The 18,063-nt window shown below is 44.3% G+C and overlaps 1 protein-coding gene across 2 annotated transcripts in view; it reads left to right on the forward strand.

Moving 5' to 3' along the window:
• The window catches only part of RAPGEF4 (Rap guanine nucleotide exchange factor 4), a 330,927-nt gene that overhangs the window by 62,956 nt on the left and 249,908 nt on the right, over positions 1-18,063 (forward strand). For both annotated transcript variants that reach the window (XM_088830124.1, XM_088830113.1), the window contains exon 4: positions 16,859-17,005. In XM_088830124.1, coding sequence (XP_088686250.1) covers positions 16,859-17,005 — 147 coding nt within the window. The remainder of the gene's footprint in view (positions 1-16,858; positions 17,006-18,063) is intronic.

Below are 18,063 nucleotides of genomic sequence, written 5' to 3' on the forward strand. Positions count from 1 at the left end.
GGACTGACTGCTTTGATCCCAATTTGATCTGTAGTCCAAGGGACTCTTGAGAATCTTCTCCAGCACCACAATTCAGTAGCATCAGTTCTTTGGCATTCAGCCTTCTCTATGGTCCCACTCTCACATCTGTACATGACTACTGAAAAAAACCATAGCTTTGACTACACAAACCTTTGTCAGCAAAGTGATGTCTTTGCTTTTTAATATGCTGTCTAAGGTTTGTCATAGATTTTCTTCTAAGGAGCAATAGTCTTTTAATTTTGTGGCTTCAATCACTGTCTGCAGTGATTTCAGAGCCCAAGAAAATAAAATCTGTCACTGGTTCCATGTTTTTCTCTTCTATTTAGCGTGAAGCTGGGCTTAATCTTCTCATATTCTCATATTAGCTTTATACCAACGCTGGCTTATTGCTTCTTCTTCTGTGTACTTCACAGAATCCAACCACAGTCCCAGCCAGAGTTTTCTGATTTGTAGAGTCCCTAAGAAATAAGGAAGAGAAGACACATTGACCTCTACAGCCTCCAGCCCTCCAGAGAAATAGACAGAGGACCCAGCCTTCCAGCCAGCTCTGATGGACAAGATAGAATTCCAACCACACGAGAGGAAGGAGCTAAGGAGAATGAGTGAGATGGCTGAAACTTCTCTCAGGGAAAGTTACTCAAAAGAGAGGAAGAAAAAGGTCCTTGCTATCTGCTCTGGCCTTGTAATGGACTCTGAGCCTCTTCCCAGTAGTGATGTGGCCAAATCAAGGCATTGGGTTAGCCAATCAGAGTGGTACACTGTATAAGTCAGGGTTCTCCAGATAACCAATATCAACAGGTGATAGATATATAGAGAGTAGACATTTCCTTTAAGAAATCGGCTTATGTGATTGTGGGCACTGCCAAGTTTGAAATCCTCAGGGCAAGCTGGCAGGCTGAAATTCAGGTGAAAGCAGATGATGCAGACTTTACAGACTTTAATCTTAAAGTTGGAAATTCAGATAGAATTTCTATGTTGCATTCCGGAAGCAGCATTCCATCTTTGGGAAACCTCAAAGGGAGACATTGGCTTTTAAGACATTCAACTGATTCGGTGAGGCCCACCCATGTTATGGAGGGTAATCTGTTTTAAAGTGTTGCTTGTAAATGTTAATCACACCTAAAAAATACTTTTACCTCAGAATCTAGGCTATTTGACTAAACAACTGGTTACCATAGTCTAGCTAAGTTGACACATAAAATTATCATATGCCCCTATCATGGGGGTGCAAAATGCGTTTGGGCAATGGGCCATGGGAGGAGAAGCCATGAAAGACCTGGAATTCCCAGAGACCAGCACAAGGACTGCCCATTGCCTTCATGTGTCACACTGTGCTGGGGTCCCCTGAGTATTCACTGACTTCATTGTTTATGTCCTGTTTGACAGGGGCTTGAAAACAAGGCTCAGAGACCTTAGGTATAACATTCCCAGGGCCACACAAATGTACATGGCTAAATTAAGATTTGAATTTCTGTTAGATACACTCCTAATTTCACATTCTTCTTGCTTCTCATACAGAAATAAAAGGGGGGTGGGGGCCAAAAAGGAAAAAAACAGAAAGGTTTAAAAAGACTAAGAAAGAATTAAAGAAAGAGAAGTGAGGTAACAGCAAAGACTCAACTCTTTAAAAGTGGGTAGAGCAGCATTTCTTGCTAGCCTGCCCTCCACTTACTTTCCTCAAGTCTCCCCTGCCCTATCTTCTCATTTGAAAGTCAGGAGTCAGAGGAGATGGTGGAGATAAACTTCCAAACTTACCTCTGAGTTTCGCCTCCTCAGTGGGGTTTTCAGTTCAGTTCGGTTCAGTCACTCAGTCGTGTCCGACTCTTTGCGACCCCATGAATCACAGCACGCCAGGCCTCCCTGTCCATCACCAACTCCCGGAGTGCACTCAAACTCACGTCCATTGAGTCGATGATGCCATCCAGCCATCTCATTCTCTGTTGTCCCCGTCTCCTCCCACCCGCAATCCCTCCTAGCATCAGACTCTTTTCCAGTGAGTCAACTCGTCACATGAAGTGGGGTTTTCAGTTCAGTTCAGTTCAGTCGCTCAGTTGTGTCCGACTCTCCGCGACCCCATGAATCACAGCACGCCAGGCCTCCCTGTCCATCCGGAGTTCACTCAAACTCATGTCCACAGAGTCGGTGATGCCATCCAGCCATCTCTTTCTCTGTCGTCCCCTTCTCCTCCCACCCCCAACCTTTCCTAGCATCAGAGTCTTTTCCAGTGAGTCAACTCGTCGCATGAGGTGGCCAAAGTATTGGAGTTTCAGCCTTAGCATCAGTCCTTCCATTGAACACCCAGGATTGATCTCCTTTAGAATGGACTGGTTGGATCTCCTTGCAGTCCAAGGGACTCTCAAGAGTCTTCTCCAACACCACAATACAAAAGCATCAATTCTTTGGTGATCAGCTTTCTTCATAGTCCAACTCTCACATCCATACATGACCACGGGAAAAACCAAAGCCTTGACTAGATGGACCTTTGTTGGCAAAGTAATGTCTCTGCTTTTTAATATGCTGTCTAGGTTGGTCATAACTTTCCTTCCAAGGAGTAAGCGTCTTTTAATTTCATGGCTGCAATCAGCATCTGCAGTGATTTTGGAGCCCCCAAAAATAAAGTCTGACACTGTTTCCACTGTTTTTCCATCTATTTCCCATGAAGTGATGGGACCAGATGCCATGATCTTTGTTTTCTGAATGTTGAGCTTCAACCCAACCTTTTCACTCTCCTCTTTCACTTTCATCAAGAGGCTTTTGAGTTCCTCTTCACTTTCTGCCATAAGGGTGGTGTCATCTGCATATCTGAGGTTATTGATATTTCTCCTGGCAATCTTGATTCCAGCTTGTGCTTCTTCCAGCCCAGCGTTCCTCATGATGTACTCTGCATATAAGTTAAATAAGCAAGGTGACAATATACAGCCTTGACGTACTCCTTCTCCTATTTGGAACCAGTCTGTTGTTCCATGACCAGTTCTAACTGTTGCTTCCTGACTTGCATACAGGTTTCTCAAGAGGCAGGTCAGGTGGTCTGGTATTCCCATCTCTTTCAGAATTTTCCACAGTTTATTGTGATCCACACAGTCAAAGGCTTTGGCATAGTCAATGAAGCAGAAATAGATGTTTTTCTGGAACTCTCTTGCTTTCTCCATGATCCAGTGGATGTTGGCAATTTGACCTCTGGTGCCTCTGCCTTTTCTAAAACCTGCTTGAACATCTGGGAGTTCATGGTTCACAAATTGCTGAAGCCTGGCTTGGAGAATTTTGAGCATGACTTTACTAGCGTGTGAGATGAGTGCAATTGTGCGGTAGTTTGAGCATTCTTTGGCATTGCCTTCCTTTGGGATTGGAATGAAGACTGACCTTTTCCAGTCCTGTGGCCACTGCTGAGTTTTCCAAATTTGCTGGCATATTGAGTGCAGCACTTTCACAGCATCATCTTTCAGGATTTGAAATAGCTCAACTGGAATTCCATCACCTCCACTAGCTTTGTTCGTAGTGATGCTTTCTAAGGCCCACTTGACTTCACATTCCAAGATGTCTGGCTCTAGGTCAGTGATCACGTTATCGTGATTATCTTCATCGTGAAGATCTTTTTTGTACAGTTCTTCTGTGTATTCTTGCCACCTCTTCTTAATATCTTCTGCTTCTGTTAGGTCCATACCATTTCTGTCCTTTATCAAGCCCAGAAGTGGGGTTTTCAGTTCAGTTCAGTTCAGTTCAGTCGCTCAGTCGTGTCTGACTCTCCACGACCCCATGAATCACAGCATGCCAGGCCTCCCTGTCCATCACCAACTCCCGGAGTTCACTCAAACTCATGTCCACAGAGTCGGTGATGCCATCCAGCCATCTCATTCTCTGTCGTCCCCTTCTCCTCCCGCCCCCAACCTTTCGGGTTTTAGCTGAGCCCAAATGGTGAGATGAGGGCCGGAATGGCTAATGGTAGCAGAGCGCCCACTAGGGGCAGCTTTATGCAAAGCACTTTACAAGCTTTATTTCACTGGCTACTCCCTACATCGCCCTCCCCCATTCAATGCTATGATTAGGCTCATTTCGCAGATGCTCAATAACTTCTCCCAGGGCACACAGCCATTCAGTTTAGTTCAGTCGCTCAGTCGTGTCTGACTCTGCGACCGCATGGACTGCAGCACGCCAGGCTTCCCTATTCATCACCAGCTCCCAGAGCTTGCTCATACTCACGTCCATCAAGTCGGTGATGCCATCCAACCATCTCATCCTCTGTTGTCCCCTTCTCCTCCTGCCATCAGTTTTCCCCAGCATCAGGGTCTTTTCCAATGAGCCTGTTCTTTGCATCAGCTGGCTAAAGTATTGGAATTTCAGTTTCAGCATCAGTCCATCCAATGAATATTCAGGACTGATTTCCTTTAGGATTTACAGGTTGGATCTCCTTGCAGTCCAAGGGACTCTCAAGAGTCTTCTCCAACACCACAGTTCAAAAGCATCAGTTCTTTAGTGCTCAGCTTTCTTTATAGTCCAACTCTCATGACTACTGGAAAAACCATAGCTTTGACTATACTGACCTTTGTCAGCAAAGTAATGTTCCTCCTTTTTTGTATGCTGTCTAGGTTTGTCATAGCTTTTCTTCCATTAGGTTGTTGTGATTCTAGGACTCCAGTTCGTGACCATTGTGTTTGTACAGGTCCATCCAGAGGATGTGAGAGGGAAGGGATGGAGTGAGGGCTGAGCCATTTAGGAATGAAGTGGGGAGGAGCAGCTTTTCCCCTGAAGCTCCTGCCGCCACCATCCTGCATTTCGGATTCCAGCTCAGCTCCATACCTCACCTCCAAGTCCCTCCTTTCAAGTGTTTGCACTCCTGCCCTCCACCCCCCAAGGCCTACTGTTGGGGAACACCTGCTTTAGACCTGAAGACAAACAGTGAAATGAGCATGGCCCATCCCTTTAAAGGGTTTCTAAGTTGGAAGGTGGGATTGAGAAGTAGGGGTCATCAGGGAGGGAGATTTAGGTGAGTCCCTTATACTGCAAGGAGATCCAACCAGTCCATTCTAAAGGAGATCAATCCTGGATGTTCATTGGAAGGACTGATGCTAAAGCTGAAACTGCAATACTTTGGCCACCTCATGCGACGAGTTGACTCACTGGAAAAGACTCTGATGCTGGGAAAGGTTGGGGGCGGGAGGAGAAGGGGACGACGGAGAATGAGATGGCTGGATGGCATCACCGACTCTGTGGACATGAGTTTGAGTGTACTCTGGGAGTTGGTGATGGACAGGGAGGCCTGGCGTGCTGTGATTCACGGGGTCGCGGAGAGTCGGACACGACTGAGCGACTGAACTGAACTGAACTGAACTGATATACAAAGTAGAGGTGAAACGGGTATAATTGGTGTTGATGGGATGGGGGGGTGGGATTGAGAGAAAGGGAGGAGCCTGACTTGGGTGAAGAGGTGGGTGATGATGCCACTGATTGAAATAAGGAACACAGAAGGAAGAAAACCCATCACAGATTCTGGTACAGTATTTTTATATTCTACATTTACTGGTATTATTATTGGATTTTTCTGAAAAAAAAAATCACTCTTTTTCTTCTACATAATACGAAGATATAACTTTCAAGAACACACAGAGCAGAAATATATTATCTTTGGCTCATAAATTCATATTACTTTCCTGCATGTCTCAATATATTACTTTTTCTCCCTTCCCATCACCCTTTATATTAAACTTTTCTGCTCCCTAGGGTAAGAAAACATACTTCTTGCTCTCCATGATTGGTTTGACAGATCCTCCTTGAATTTTTTGGACCCCACATGGAGGGTCATACTTATTTCTCATCGGTGATACCCTCCGAGCAGAGTAGTATTAAATCTCATCCTTTGCAAAGCATTTCACTTGCCCTCTTTCATTTGAGCTGCCCTGTTAGGTTGACCCAGCTGTGCTGCATCTTGCTAAGACACAGGTGAGTGAGTTGCCCACCCAGGATGACACAGTAGTAACCCATAGCGCTGGAAATCACCTGACTTCCTTGCCCAGTCCGGTGCTCTGCCGGCACCTCCCTTAACATTAACCACACGTGCGGTGCGTCCAGCTATCTGGGTGTGGGGGAGGGGCTACAGATACGAAGGGCGCATGCTCCCGGATCCTGCCAGGATGCGTGGTGGTCACAGGGTGGTGGATCTTTCTCCACGCCCTCGGGTCACACTGATGGCCAGCATTATAACAAAGAAAGCCACTGATTGCTCATTTGGGAGAAGGATGAAAACACAGACGTTCGGTGAGTGGTAAGGTAAACTTCAGGCCCTTTCCTTGCAGGGAAGGGTGGAGGGAAAAAGCCACTGGGCTCGCCTCCCAGTTTTGGTTGGGGTCAGCCCAGCAAAACACTTGCCAGTCAGTTTAGAAACACTCTCTGCCAGCTGGGGAGGCAGGACCTTGTCTGCTGACCGCACCTCACCCTGTGGGTCCACTCCTAGCTCGGGACTGGCAGTTGAGGGTACAGAATCCTGCCGAGAATTGGTTGGAACCAGCTTCTCTGCTCTCATGCAGTAAGGCCAGTGCTGTATTCAGCTTCCTTGCCTTCTCCCAGTCCAGGGCCTCAAGCGTGGACTGGAGGGGAGAAACCCAAAGCTTTGGATATGGAGAGGGCTGTGGTCCTACCTCCCTGAGACCCTCCCTGAGGAACTGGTCTCATGGAGCTTTCATTTCTTGCGTTACAGCTGTGAAGCTGTGTGCGGGTAAGAACTTCGGGAAATACATGGATTATCCTGTTCCTGTAACTATGGTGAACGTTTCCTTGGAAATGCCTTCCTATCAACTATATCAATTGATATCAATTATATGGGCTTCCCTGGTGGCTCAGAGGTTAAAGCGTCTGCCTGTAATGCGGGAGACCTGGGTTCGATCCCTAGGTCGGAAAGATCCCCTGGAGAAGGAAATGGCTACCCACTCCAGTATTCTTGCCTGGAGAATCCCATGGACGGAGGAGCCTTGTGGGCTACAGTCCATGGGGTCGCAAAGAGTTGGACACGACTGAGCAACTTCACTTTCACTTTCATATTGACTCCACTGCTCCATAAAACAAAACCTGCCTCGGAAGTACTTCTACCCTGTGTCCCTGAGCAGTTGTCAGAGGCATCTCCCAGCTTCGCAGACATTCTCCTGCCTGATCACTCTGTCTTACCCCATGAAACTGAGAATACCCAGCATGGGGCCCTGCCTGCAGACCACTTCCCCATCCCAGACCAGAGTGTCCCAACTTGACTCACATTTTCATGTAGATTTCTACTCCGCATCTCAGATTCTGTCAAGGATGAACCCTTCAGTTCCCAGCAAGACCTGCCTCCGCTCTTGGTCTCTTACCTAAGTCTAAGCAGGACCCGCGGGCCTTTGGATATCCACAGCTGAACTCGTGCGCTCAACAGCCTGCCAGTTAAATCTGGCTAAAAGCCAGAGATTTACATTCCTATTAGAATGAAGAATACTGTGGGTGGACTTTTCCTCATTAATATTTAGGTAGATTTCAGGTTAGAAGTGAGCATTAGAACAGGTTATAAACAAATATTAAGCTTTAAAACAGTAGTTTTATAAAGCTCATTAACTCAGATAATATCCACTTCACGTGAGTGGGAGAGGAGAGACAAGGTCCTGCTTTTTTCTGCAGATTTTGTAAGTGGTATGGTAACTGTTTTAATCTTGCCTTGGTAACTATTTAAAATCTAAACATAAAGAAAGTGAAACTAATCTTTACACCAAAAAAGTATAACATTTCCCCAGTCACATGAAAGAATTTCTGATGGCTGCAGAGCAAATAGAAATATATACTGCAGAATAGGGAATAGGATGGTTTAGTAATTCATTAAAACTCCTATCTATATTTCTATAACAGATGTTTATTTAAAATGTTAATATTTACCTAATGCAATGCACAATCATGTAAATCAGTCTTCTTTTGAAATTCTCAGAGCCACTTAATTACTATCTGACCACAAACAAGTTCAGTTCAGTTCAGTTGCTCAGTCATGTCCGACTCTTTGCGACCCCATGAATCATAGCACGCCAGGCCTCCCTGTCCATCACCAGCTCCCGGAGTTCACTCAAACTCATGTCCATCAAGTTGGTGATGCCATCCAGCCATCTCATTCTCTGTTGTCCCCTTCTCCTCCTGCCCCCAATCCCTCCCAGCATCAGAGTCTTTTCCAGTGAGTCAACTCTTCACATGAGGTGGCCAAAGTATTGGAGTTTCAGCTTTAGCATCAGTCCTTCCAATGAACACCCAGGATCGATGTCCTTTAGAATGGACTGGTTGGATCTCCTTGCAGTCCAAGGGACTCTCAAGAGTCTTCTCCAGCACCACAGTTCAAAAGCATCATTTCTTCGGTGCTCAGCTTTCTTCACAGTCCAACTCTCACATCTATACATGACCACTGGAAAAACCATAGCCTTGACTAGATGGACCTTTGTTGGCAAAGTAATGTGTCTGCTTTTTAATATGCTGTCTAGGTTGGTCATAACTTTCCTTCCAAGGAGTAAGCGTCTTTTAATTTCATGGCTGCAATCAGCATCCGCAGTGATTTTGGAGCCCCCAAAAATAAAGTCTGACACTGTTTCCACTGTTTGTCCATCTATTTCTTGTGAAATGACGGGACCAGATGCCATGATCTTAGTTTTCTGAGTGTTGAGCTTCAAGCCAACTTTTTCACTTTCCTCTTTCACTTTCATCAAGAGGCTTTTGAGTTCGTCTTCACTTTCTGCCATAAGGGTGGTGTCATCTGCATATCTGAGGTTATTGATATTTCTCCCAGCAATCTTGATTCCAGCTTGTGCTTCTTCCAGCCCAGCGTTCCTCATGATGTACTCTGCATACAAGTTAAATAAGCAGGGTGACAGTACACAGCCTTGATGTACTCCTTTTTCTATTTGGATCCAGTCTGTTGTTCCATGTTCTAACAAGCAAGTTAGAGTATGCGTAAATTGGAAATACTAGTTCCTACCTTAAATAGTTTAATGTATATGAAGCACTTAGTATGAAGCTTGACCAAGAGCAGGGGTTCCATGATTTTTTCTTACTATTTTTAAGGAAAAGGTGATTGGCTAAAGTGGAATGCTGTAGGTTGCAATGTTGCCATTTTACCACAGGAGGGCAGTGCTAGAATAGAAAAAGCAGGAAATGTGCATTGTATTTGAAATAGCAAGATAGTTAAACAGTGTTGTTGTTCAGCCATTTCATGGGATCAGAGAATGGGGTTGTGTTTTGCCTTGGTCATCACTTTATTCGTCCTCCCCTCCATCTATAAAGTTCTGTGGCAAGTTTTGGAAAATGATCTCTTTCTGATTTACCCCCCAAAGTAAAATGTGGGTTTTTTTTTTTAAACCCTCTTTGTCTTAAAGATGTTTTTAAGTGTTGCATATTTGTAAAATTTGGTGGACAGGCATGTTTCTTTGTCATGTTGCTTCATCTTTCCCCTTCTTTCTGTTTTTGCCTGATTCCTTGATACATTCTCATTTTGATCCATTATTTTCAGACATCGCTATCATTAGGAAACATTCTCTGAACCCATGTCTCAAGCCAGTAAAACCGGAAAGGTACCTTGTCCACAGTGGTTGCTTGTAATCTTAATATTTGTCTATGCTCAGGTCACTCTCTTTGTTGGGACCTGATTAGAGTTTGTTGAGCGTCCGGCCTGGGGCCTCTGCGTACTGGGTTGACTTTTGTTGTCATGTAATTCTTGGTGTAGGCAGAGGCAAGAGAGCCATGGTGCAAGACAGACTGGCTGCCCCCTGAGACGAGGCTGGCCTCCCTGATTCAGTTATCAGATGCTAATACTGGTCTGGTCTCACTGAACCTTCCTGCAGCCAGCTTGCCTGATCTTGTTAAGCAGTGTCTAATGCTGATTCCAGGGAAGAACTTGTCTTTGCTGTTTGTCAGGAAGAAAAACACATTTGTCTTAGAAGTATTTTGCCTTCCTGCTTGGTAGTAAATCCTTTAGACTGCACATACACCCCAATGTCTTGACAAATTCAGAGATTAGTTTCCATTAAATTTTTATTTTCTAAAAGGACCTGGAGCACTCCTTAAATTCAAAACTAAATTCAAGCTCATGAAACAAACCCAGCACAACAAAACATAATGGCAAGTATTGCCTGTAGGTCTAAAATATGTAAAAGTATTTGCTTTGTAAAAATTTATTTCAGGGTCTACAAACTATAAGGACCAGTTTGTTCCTTGGCATGAATCCAAGTATCCAAAGCAATAAATATGTGGTAAGACAATTAACTCTTCTTGAGCCATGAATAAGGAATTGGGTTAAGTACACAAAATGGGCTTCCTCGGTGGCTCAGTGGTGAAGAATTTGCCTGCTGATGTAGGAGACTTGGTTTAAGTCTCCTACCTCTTACCTGCACTGGTAAGATCCCCTGAAGGAGGAAATGGCAACCTGCACCAGTATTCTTGCCTGGAAAATTTCATGGACAGAGGAACCTGGTGAGCTACAGTCCATGGGGTTGCAGAGAGTCAGACACAGCTGAGCAACTGAGCGTGTATGCAGTGCACACAAAATAAAATACCGGACACGCCGTAAAATTACAGGAGAGCCAAAAATCGATGGACGTACCACAGAGAATTCTTCCGTTTTATTTTAAATTTCATCAGAATGTCTAGCTTGTGTAAATTGAATTTCTGTGGCTGCTTATAAATATCATTTGCGAGGTCCATGTGTATTAGGTTGAATTCCAGTGACACATAACCATGGCGTTTCTTAACACCATTCCTATGTTCATACTGTAGCTATGTTTGTAATGAAACAAACAAAATGCCTCATACGAGAATGCCTACTTTAAGAAAACCTAGTATACCATTGTCCAGACATACAAAGCAGATAAATACAGGGGTGATTAGTTGCAATACAAAAGGATTCTCTGATTTACAGCAGGATTTGTCAGAAGGGTTCCTTTGAATGCATGCTCCCCCAGAGAGCTGAAGTGTTTTGCAGATCATTCAAACCACTTGACATACAGGCTGGGGGACAGAGAAACTTGGAATTTAAGCGTTGAAAAAGCCATCATTAATTGGAGATTAACACAAAATGAATAAGAGATTCTCTGTTACTTCAGTAGTAGGAAAACATAACTTGCTTTTTAGAAATGTAGATAGCCATACGTATATACATAAATAGGTTAAGTCAGAAATAATATTTTCCTCTCTTTGTGTGTGGAGCACCTGTGTGCCAGGAACCATGTAGGACTATCTATTATGTATATTGAATTCTACTAATCATCTTATGAGAAAGATTGCACCATTTCTCAAATGAAAATACTGAGGCTTCTGGAGCATTCTGCCGGAAGCCCGGGGCTGATAACTAACAGAAGCGACTTGAATCTAGGTCTGCAAAGTGCACCGTCTTCTCTCTCTGCTGCCTCCGAGGGATTCCTGCCCTCACTCTACCCAACCCTTCCTATGCCTGGTGCTCCCTGCCTTCCACCCGGGCCAGACTGTTGGCATCTTTGGTAACTCACCTAACACCAACTTTTATGAGTGAAGATAACCAGACCCCACTTATTCTGCTAAAACACATGCTGCTGCTGCTAAGTTGCTGCAGTCGCGTCCGACTCTGTGCGGACACCAGCCCACCAGTCTCCTCTGTCCACGGGATTCTATAGGCAAGAATACTGGAGTGGGTTGCGATTTCCCTCTCTGGCTGAAACACATACCAGTCCAAGACACTGTTCATGACTTCAGTTGGTGCCTTGCTGGGCAGGAGTGGGTAGAATCTCCTCTTCTAGATGACGGTGGGCGCCCTCTAGAGGCGTGTGCAGGCATTGCTGGTCAGGAGGTAGGAAGCCCGCGATCGAAGCAGCAGTTAGCATGGTGATGGATAGGGCTGGGTGCTGGTCAGGGAGGCAGGAAACAGGCTCCGTGATGGAGGTGGGTGGCCAGGCAGGCTGATGAACGGGCCGGGTGTCGGAAGGATGCCAGGAAGGGCTGTCAGAACAAGGCAGTCTGCCACTTCTGAGAAGAATTAGGATACCAAGTAGCCTGTCAGGACAGATGCAGTTTCTCCAACTGAAATAGGAACTCCGTTACAATGGGGCACATGATGATCAGAGTGGGAAAAGCAGTAATGAAGACACGCGTCTCGGTTTCTGGCTTTGATTGCCTCCGTCTCTCCTGATGAGGCAGAGGAGAGCTGAATGGATTGCATCGTCTAGGAGAGGGTCAAGTGAGCCCCAGTATTGGGACCAGGTGAGAGGGGGAGCAATGCCAAATGTTTTGTATTTTCCTGGTGATTTGGAATGATTAGGTAGTCAATAAATCTATCAATTGGCTGGTTGAAGAAGGAACCTGTATGGCTAAAATTAATACTTAATCAAAATTAATCAATTTTCGTACTGAGCCTTGGAAAAAGGTTTTTTTAAAATTTTTAATTGATTGCTTTACAGTATTGTGAAGTATTAAATACTATCATCAGTAAGAATAGCTTTATTAAGCGTTTCTTTTGAATCAGCCATGGTGCAGAGCACTTAAATTATCTCCTTTAACTGTTGTGAAGAGTTAATGAGACATCATAGTCAAGATGTCTGGTGCGGTGCATGGTGCATAGTGTTCCAGCCACACCCGTGGAAATCCACATGCATACAGGATGCACAGGAGATTAGTACTGTTCAGGGTGAGTGGGCCATTAAGTGTTTAGAAGGTAGGAGAAAGACTGATCAAGTGGACTGATAGATGAGACAGAGCTAGGTCAGATTGGAGGAAGAAACCAAGTATCATCTCTTTAATTAATTCCTTTTCTGAGAGCCCATCACCACTAGTTACATAGTAGGATTGGGCTCAGAGACCCTGTATCCTCTAACGGAAACACAGTGAGGTCTTCCCAGGTGATGCCCAAGGGATATTGCTCTTCAGCTGTGTCTGATGTAAAGTAGTCAGTGATAAGCTGGCCTCTGCTGCTCTTACAGGATCTCTCTGGGGATGCAGGTTTGGCCCAGTACCTCTCCAGAGGTCTCAGTGTAACTTGGGACTCACAGCTCAAGATTGGTTTAGCTAATCCAATCTCATGTTTATCCAGAAGCCAGTCTGGAGACAAGGATTTGGCTGCAGTGGTTTTTATGGAGGACACCCCAGGAAGTGTTGCAAGGAGGTAGGGGAATTGAGACAAGGAATGAAGAAAGCCAATTAAAATTTGTGGATGAGGAGTTCAGCTGTGGGCAGCTGGGCTCATTCCTTCCAGGAACCCTCTAACAGATTGTGTCGGGTAGAAGCCGGGGTATTTATCTTCCTACTGTCATGCCTCTTTGGAAGATGCACCTGACAAGCTTTAACTGTCCAGCACTCTGCCCTTAAGCAAAACAATGCAGATGAAAACGGAAACTGCAAGTGTGTGAGGGAACTGTCCAGAAACCTATGGTTGCTTCCGAGGGTAGGGCTGGGGTGGGGAGGGTCTGGCAGGACTGCAGCAGCATCTGCTAAACCCACCTTCATCCTTGAAAACACTCCAGTTTTTAAATCTTCATTTCATGTTTGAAAATCCTCAAAATAAATTGCCATCTTAATATAAAATGGGACATTTCTTCACTGTTGATGTTTCACAATTGTGCTGATTGCTTTCTTCAGTCTCTGTCACTGTAAATATTTCCTTTCTGTAACCTTTCTAAACATTAATTTGCAAATGAGCAGAAAATAAAAGTCTGACCAGTCCCTGTTTAATAAGTAGAGAGACATGAACAGATCTCCAGAGGATGTGTGAGTTTAAAAGAATGGTAGCATTGCATTCAGAAGTGGACACTTGCAGCCGCAGGCAAAGGCATGCGTTTAGCTTCTCTACAGGGTTTCAGGCTTGCAACTCTGACGTCCAGGGAGCTGGTGAGCTGGGAGTGTGGACCAAAATAAGAGTGTGTTTGCCTCGCTGACTCACGTGGCTCTCATCTCTCCTGCCTTTGAGTGTACATACTGAGCAATGCATATGGGTTCTGCTGCATTGAGAACATTGGAATGTAAATGTCTTTATTTGATGATTATTTTCTAAGCACTTTGCAGGTCCCTGCCTGGAATTCAGATGTAAAAAAGGCCTGACCCTCAGGGACTGCAGAGACAGTGATTCATCTTTAGGGTGAAAATGCTCCTCTCAGGACTTCTTCCCTGTGCCCAGTTACCCACACTTCCCCAGTCCATTCAGACTTCTAAGTAAATTTGTCCTGAACCTGCTTAGTCTGCTGAAGGTCAGGTTTGAATTTGCAAGTCGCACTTGCTTCAGGTGAGGTTTTACAGTCCTACTTTCAAGACTGTAAATCTTGTATTTGTGACTCCCTGTCCTTACGTTTGAGAGGACGGAGTATTGAAGGAGGAGATGAAGGCAGGTGGGCTCCCACACTCAGCCCTGGTGGGAGAGCCTGGGACACTGGGAATGAGCAAAGGTGCTGGATGGAATGATGGGGGCCGGTGCCCCTCTATACAGAGGTCCTGAAGCAGAAGGCTTGGCTGAGGAGGGCACTTGTCAACACTAACGTGACTAAACGTTGTTATGTTTAGGAGGAGGCAGGGGTCATGTTAAACTCTCTGGGGAAGTCCAAGAATACTTTCAGTCTTTTGTCTTTCTTATAAGAGCTGCTCACTAGCAAGAAGATGGACTCACGTGACTGATTTTCACAGTTGGACTTTCAAAGCCTGTGTCTTTGTATATGTTTTGGTGACACATGATGACATGTGTCAGGCATAGGAGGTGAGAAATGGAGGAAAAAACTTGGTCTGTAAAAATGTATAGCTAGCTCACAAATAACAGATCTTCATAGTTCTTTTCATTATACTTTGTAGATAATCATAGATAATTAGGCTACGTGGACAGTGGCAGGAATAATAGGTACGGTTCATCCCTGACAGGTTTTAAAATAGATATTTACACTGGAGAGTATAAATTAGGCTAAAAGAGTTCTTTCTGAAACAGTCAGATAATTTTTTTAAAATGAAGTGGGCTAGTGGGATCTTCGAGCAAACCTGATAATCTAGAAAATTTGTGAAAGTCTGTGAGTTATCATAATCCATCTTGTGTTTTTACTAGAAGTATCTGACTTGCTGGGTATTAATATTTCAGTCCTGGGGATATTTTTCTGACTGAGTTTGTTTGTAGCTGCCTTTCTGGAAAATTTATTAGCAGGCCATTTTTATGTTTCCCCTTGATCTCTCATTCTCTTCTGAGGTATTATTGATTTTATTTTCCTGAACACAATTTTATATGGTAATATCTGTGCAGAAGCAGTTTGCTATGGTTCAAGGAACTGGATTCATAGGGGCATTTGTCTACTAATGTGATTATGAAGTCACTAACCTAATCTTAATACCGTTTGCCTGCTATCATGTGTTAGATGCCTGGAAGGAAAACTGTGCCTTCCAGCTCAGGACTGCCTCTGTGTATGTACCTTAGTTGATAATTCCTTGCAAAATGAATAGCCAGGAGATTTCAAGGGTTCGCATTGCTTGAGACTAGTTAGGATTAAACCCAAGTATTATCACATATGGTGCATGCAGAGAGGAAATTACTTGTTTAGCACACCTTAAACTTTAAAATCATTGATTCAGAACATTTTATAAACTTCCCGCACTGCACTTCATTGGATGCTGTTTTTACTCTGTTGTGGCTGCGGGAGGCAGCATAATACAAAAAGCTTGGAATCTGTAGTCAGAGAGTCACAACTAGAATCTGGCTGTGCGTTATTTGCTATCTGTGTGCTAGGGCCTCATGAGCCAACCATGGTCACCTTCATTTTCCTCGTCTCTTTAAGACAGACTGACATAGCGGTATCCCTGTTCTGTTTTTTTATTTAAATATCGAAATTGAACTCTCTCACTTGGGGAAAAAAGCAAGTTCATCTTCAAAAAATTTCCCACATTTTCTTAGAGATCGCAGTGCTCAGTCACTCTGTCATGTCTGACTCTGCAACACCATGGACTGTAGCCCGCCAGGTCCCTCTGCCCATAAAATTTTCCAGGCAAGAATACCGGAATCGGGGGGTGCATTTCCTACTCCAGGGGATCGTCCCAACCCAAGGATCGAACCCATGTCTCTTGTGCCTCCAGTATGGGCAGGCAGATTCTTTTACTACCAGTGCCACCTGGAACACCCAGAGATAGTAGTCATGTAGAAAGATAACCACGCACACAATAAAGACATGTACAAGATTGGCAGCAGCTTTATTCATAATATGCCCAAACTAGAAATAACCCACATGTCCACCAGGAGGAGAATGGGTAAGAAATTGGGGCATATCCATGCAGTGGTCCACAGGGCAAGGATAAAACAGTGGATCCACACAACAACATGGATGAATCTGATAGACATTATGTTGAGCAAAAGAAGCCAGACACTGAAGAGGGCATATTGTCTGATTCCTTTTACATAAAATCTAAAACCGGCAAAATTCCTTAATGGTGATAGAAATCAGAAGATAATTGCCTCTGAAAGGATGTTCTTAACTTGAAAGGGGCCCGAGGGAAGTTACAGTGGTGATGGAAATGTTCTGTCTTGATTTGGGTGGTGATTACAGGGTGTATATATTTGTCAAAGCTTGTTGAACTGTGCAATTGAACCGAGTGTTTTACTGTATAGAAATTAGCTGACCTTTGAACAGGACGAGTTTGTACTGTGTGGGTCCACTCAGAGCAGTTTTTTCAGTAGTAAATACAACAGTATAAGAGAGTCTGTGGCTGGTTGAATGTGTAGGAACCACAATGCACTCCCGATTTTCTACTATGTGAGGGGGTTGGCACCCCTAACTCCCACGTTGTTCAAGGGTCAACTGTCTACTTCTGAGAGAAAACAACTCATCCACTGATAAAATGTCGACTTTTCTAACAGCTGGTTTTTTGTGGTTCTCAGGACGCAGTGACCATCTGCACTCTGGGAATTGGCACAGCCTTTGGAGAATCCATTCTGGACAACACTCCACGCCACGCGACCATTGTTACCAGGGAGAGCAGTGAGCTGCTCCGCATCGAACAGAAGGACTTCAAGGCACTATGGGAGGTGAGCCTCAAGGCAGCTTTGTCAATTAACGTGGTTGCAGAAAAAGGGAGTGCCACGTGGATAATGGCATTTAGTCAAGCCTTAATGTGTTCTGTTCTCAGCCAGTGGATGGAATTTAATTTTCAAAACTTGTTTTTGAAATGAGTGAGTGAAAAAAGGCATTTTGACACAAGACATCCTTCTTTTTTTTATTTTTTAATTTAGCGCTTGCTCAATTTCCTGTGGTTTGACATCCATGATAATTATTTCTTGAATGACCATAGAGTGTTTTATGTATTTCCTCCCTCCTATTCTACAAATGTATTCTTAACCGTGGAACAAAATACTTTGACATTTTCTTTGGCATTTTAAAAATCATCGACATGATCCCTGGAAAAGTGGGATGAATGGGGTTAACGTCTGCTTCATTTAAATGCTTTTAAAAATGAAGTACCCTGTAATAAGGTATGGGAAACGAGGGACATAAAGATGGCTGGTTACCTGCCAGCTTAAAATGCACGGGTGTCACAGCAGTGGCTGGGGCAGCCATTCCTGGTGGCTGGTGCATTTCCTGCTGCTGACCAGCCTCCCTCAGGGTACCACGCTCATTTACAAGAAGGACGGGGAATAAATCATCTTATATGCAGTCACGGCAAATGGAGCACTTAGGCCCTCTCATCTTTTATGCTTATTCCTTTTCAGTTCTTCAAGCTTCTGATTTTTACCTGTGGTTGTTCCTTATCTTTGTCCTGGGCTCAGTATGTCCAAGTGTTAACCCATCGAGCTGGCAGGCTTTACTTCTTGTCCCAGTGTGGCTAAGATTTTAAACTTGATCTAAAAAGAATTTTGTGTAATCAAATTGCTTCCTCCAGAGCCAAACAAATGCCAGATGCATTAAGGGAGCAAACCTGCAGGTGAATGAGTGATGCTTTGCCTTGAAAGTCCTGTAAGCCTTGGAAGGCCCCGGTGGTGAAACCTGTTACTTTTATTCTTGGCAGTAGTGAATAAATTGCAGGGTTACTTGTTTGAAATGTTCCTCTTAGAAAATATTAAAGAGCTCCAACTGCTCTGTAAAGTTC

The sequence above is a fragment of the Moschus berezovskii genome, chromosome 2, assembly GCF_049115385.1.
Source record: "Moschus berezovskii isolate FMDL1 chromosome 2, NW_MosBer_1.0, whole genome shotgun sequence".
NCBI classification, from domain to species: domain Eukaryota; kingdom Metazoa; phylum Chordata; class Mammalia; order Artiodactyla; family Moschidae; genus Moschus; species Moschus berezovskii.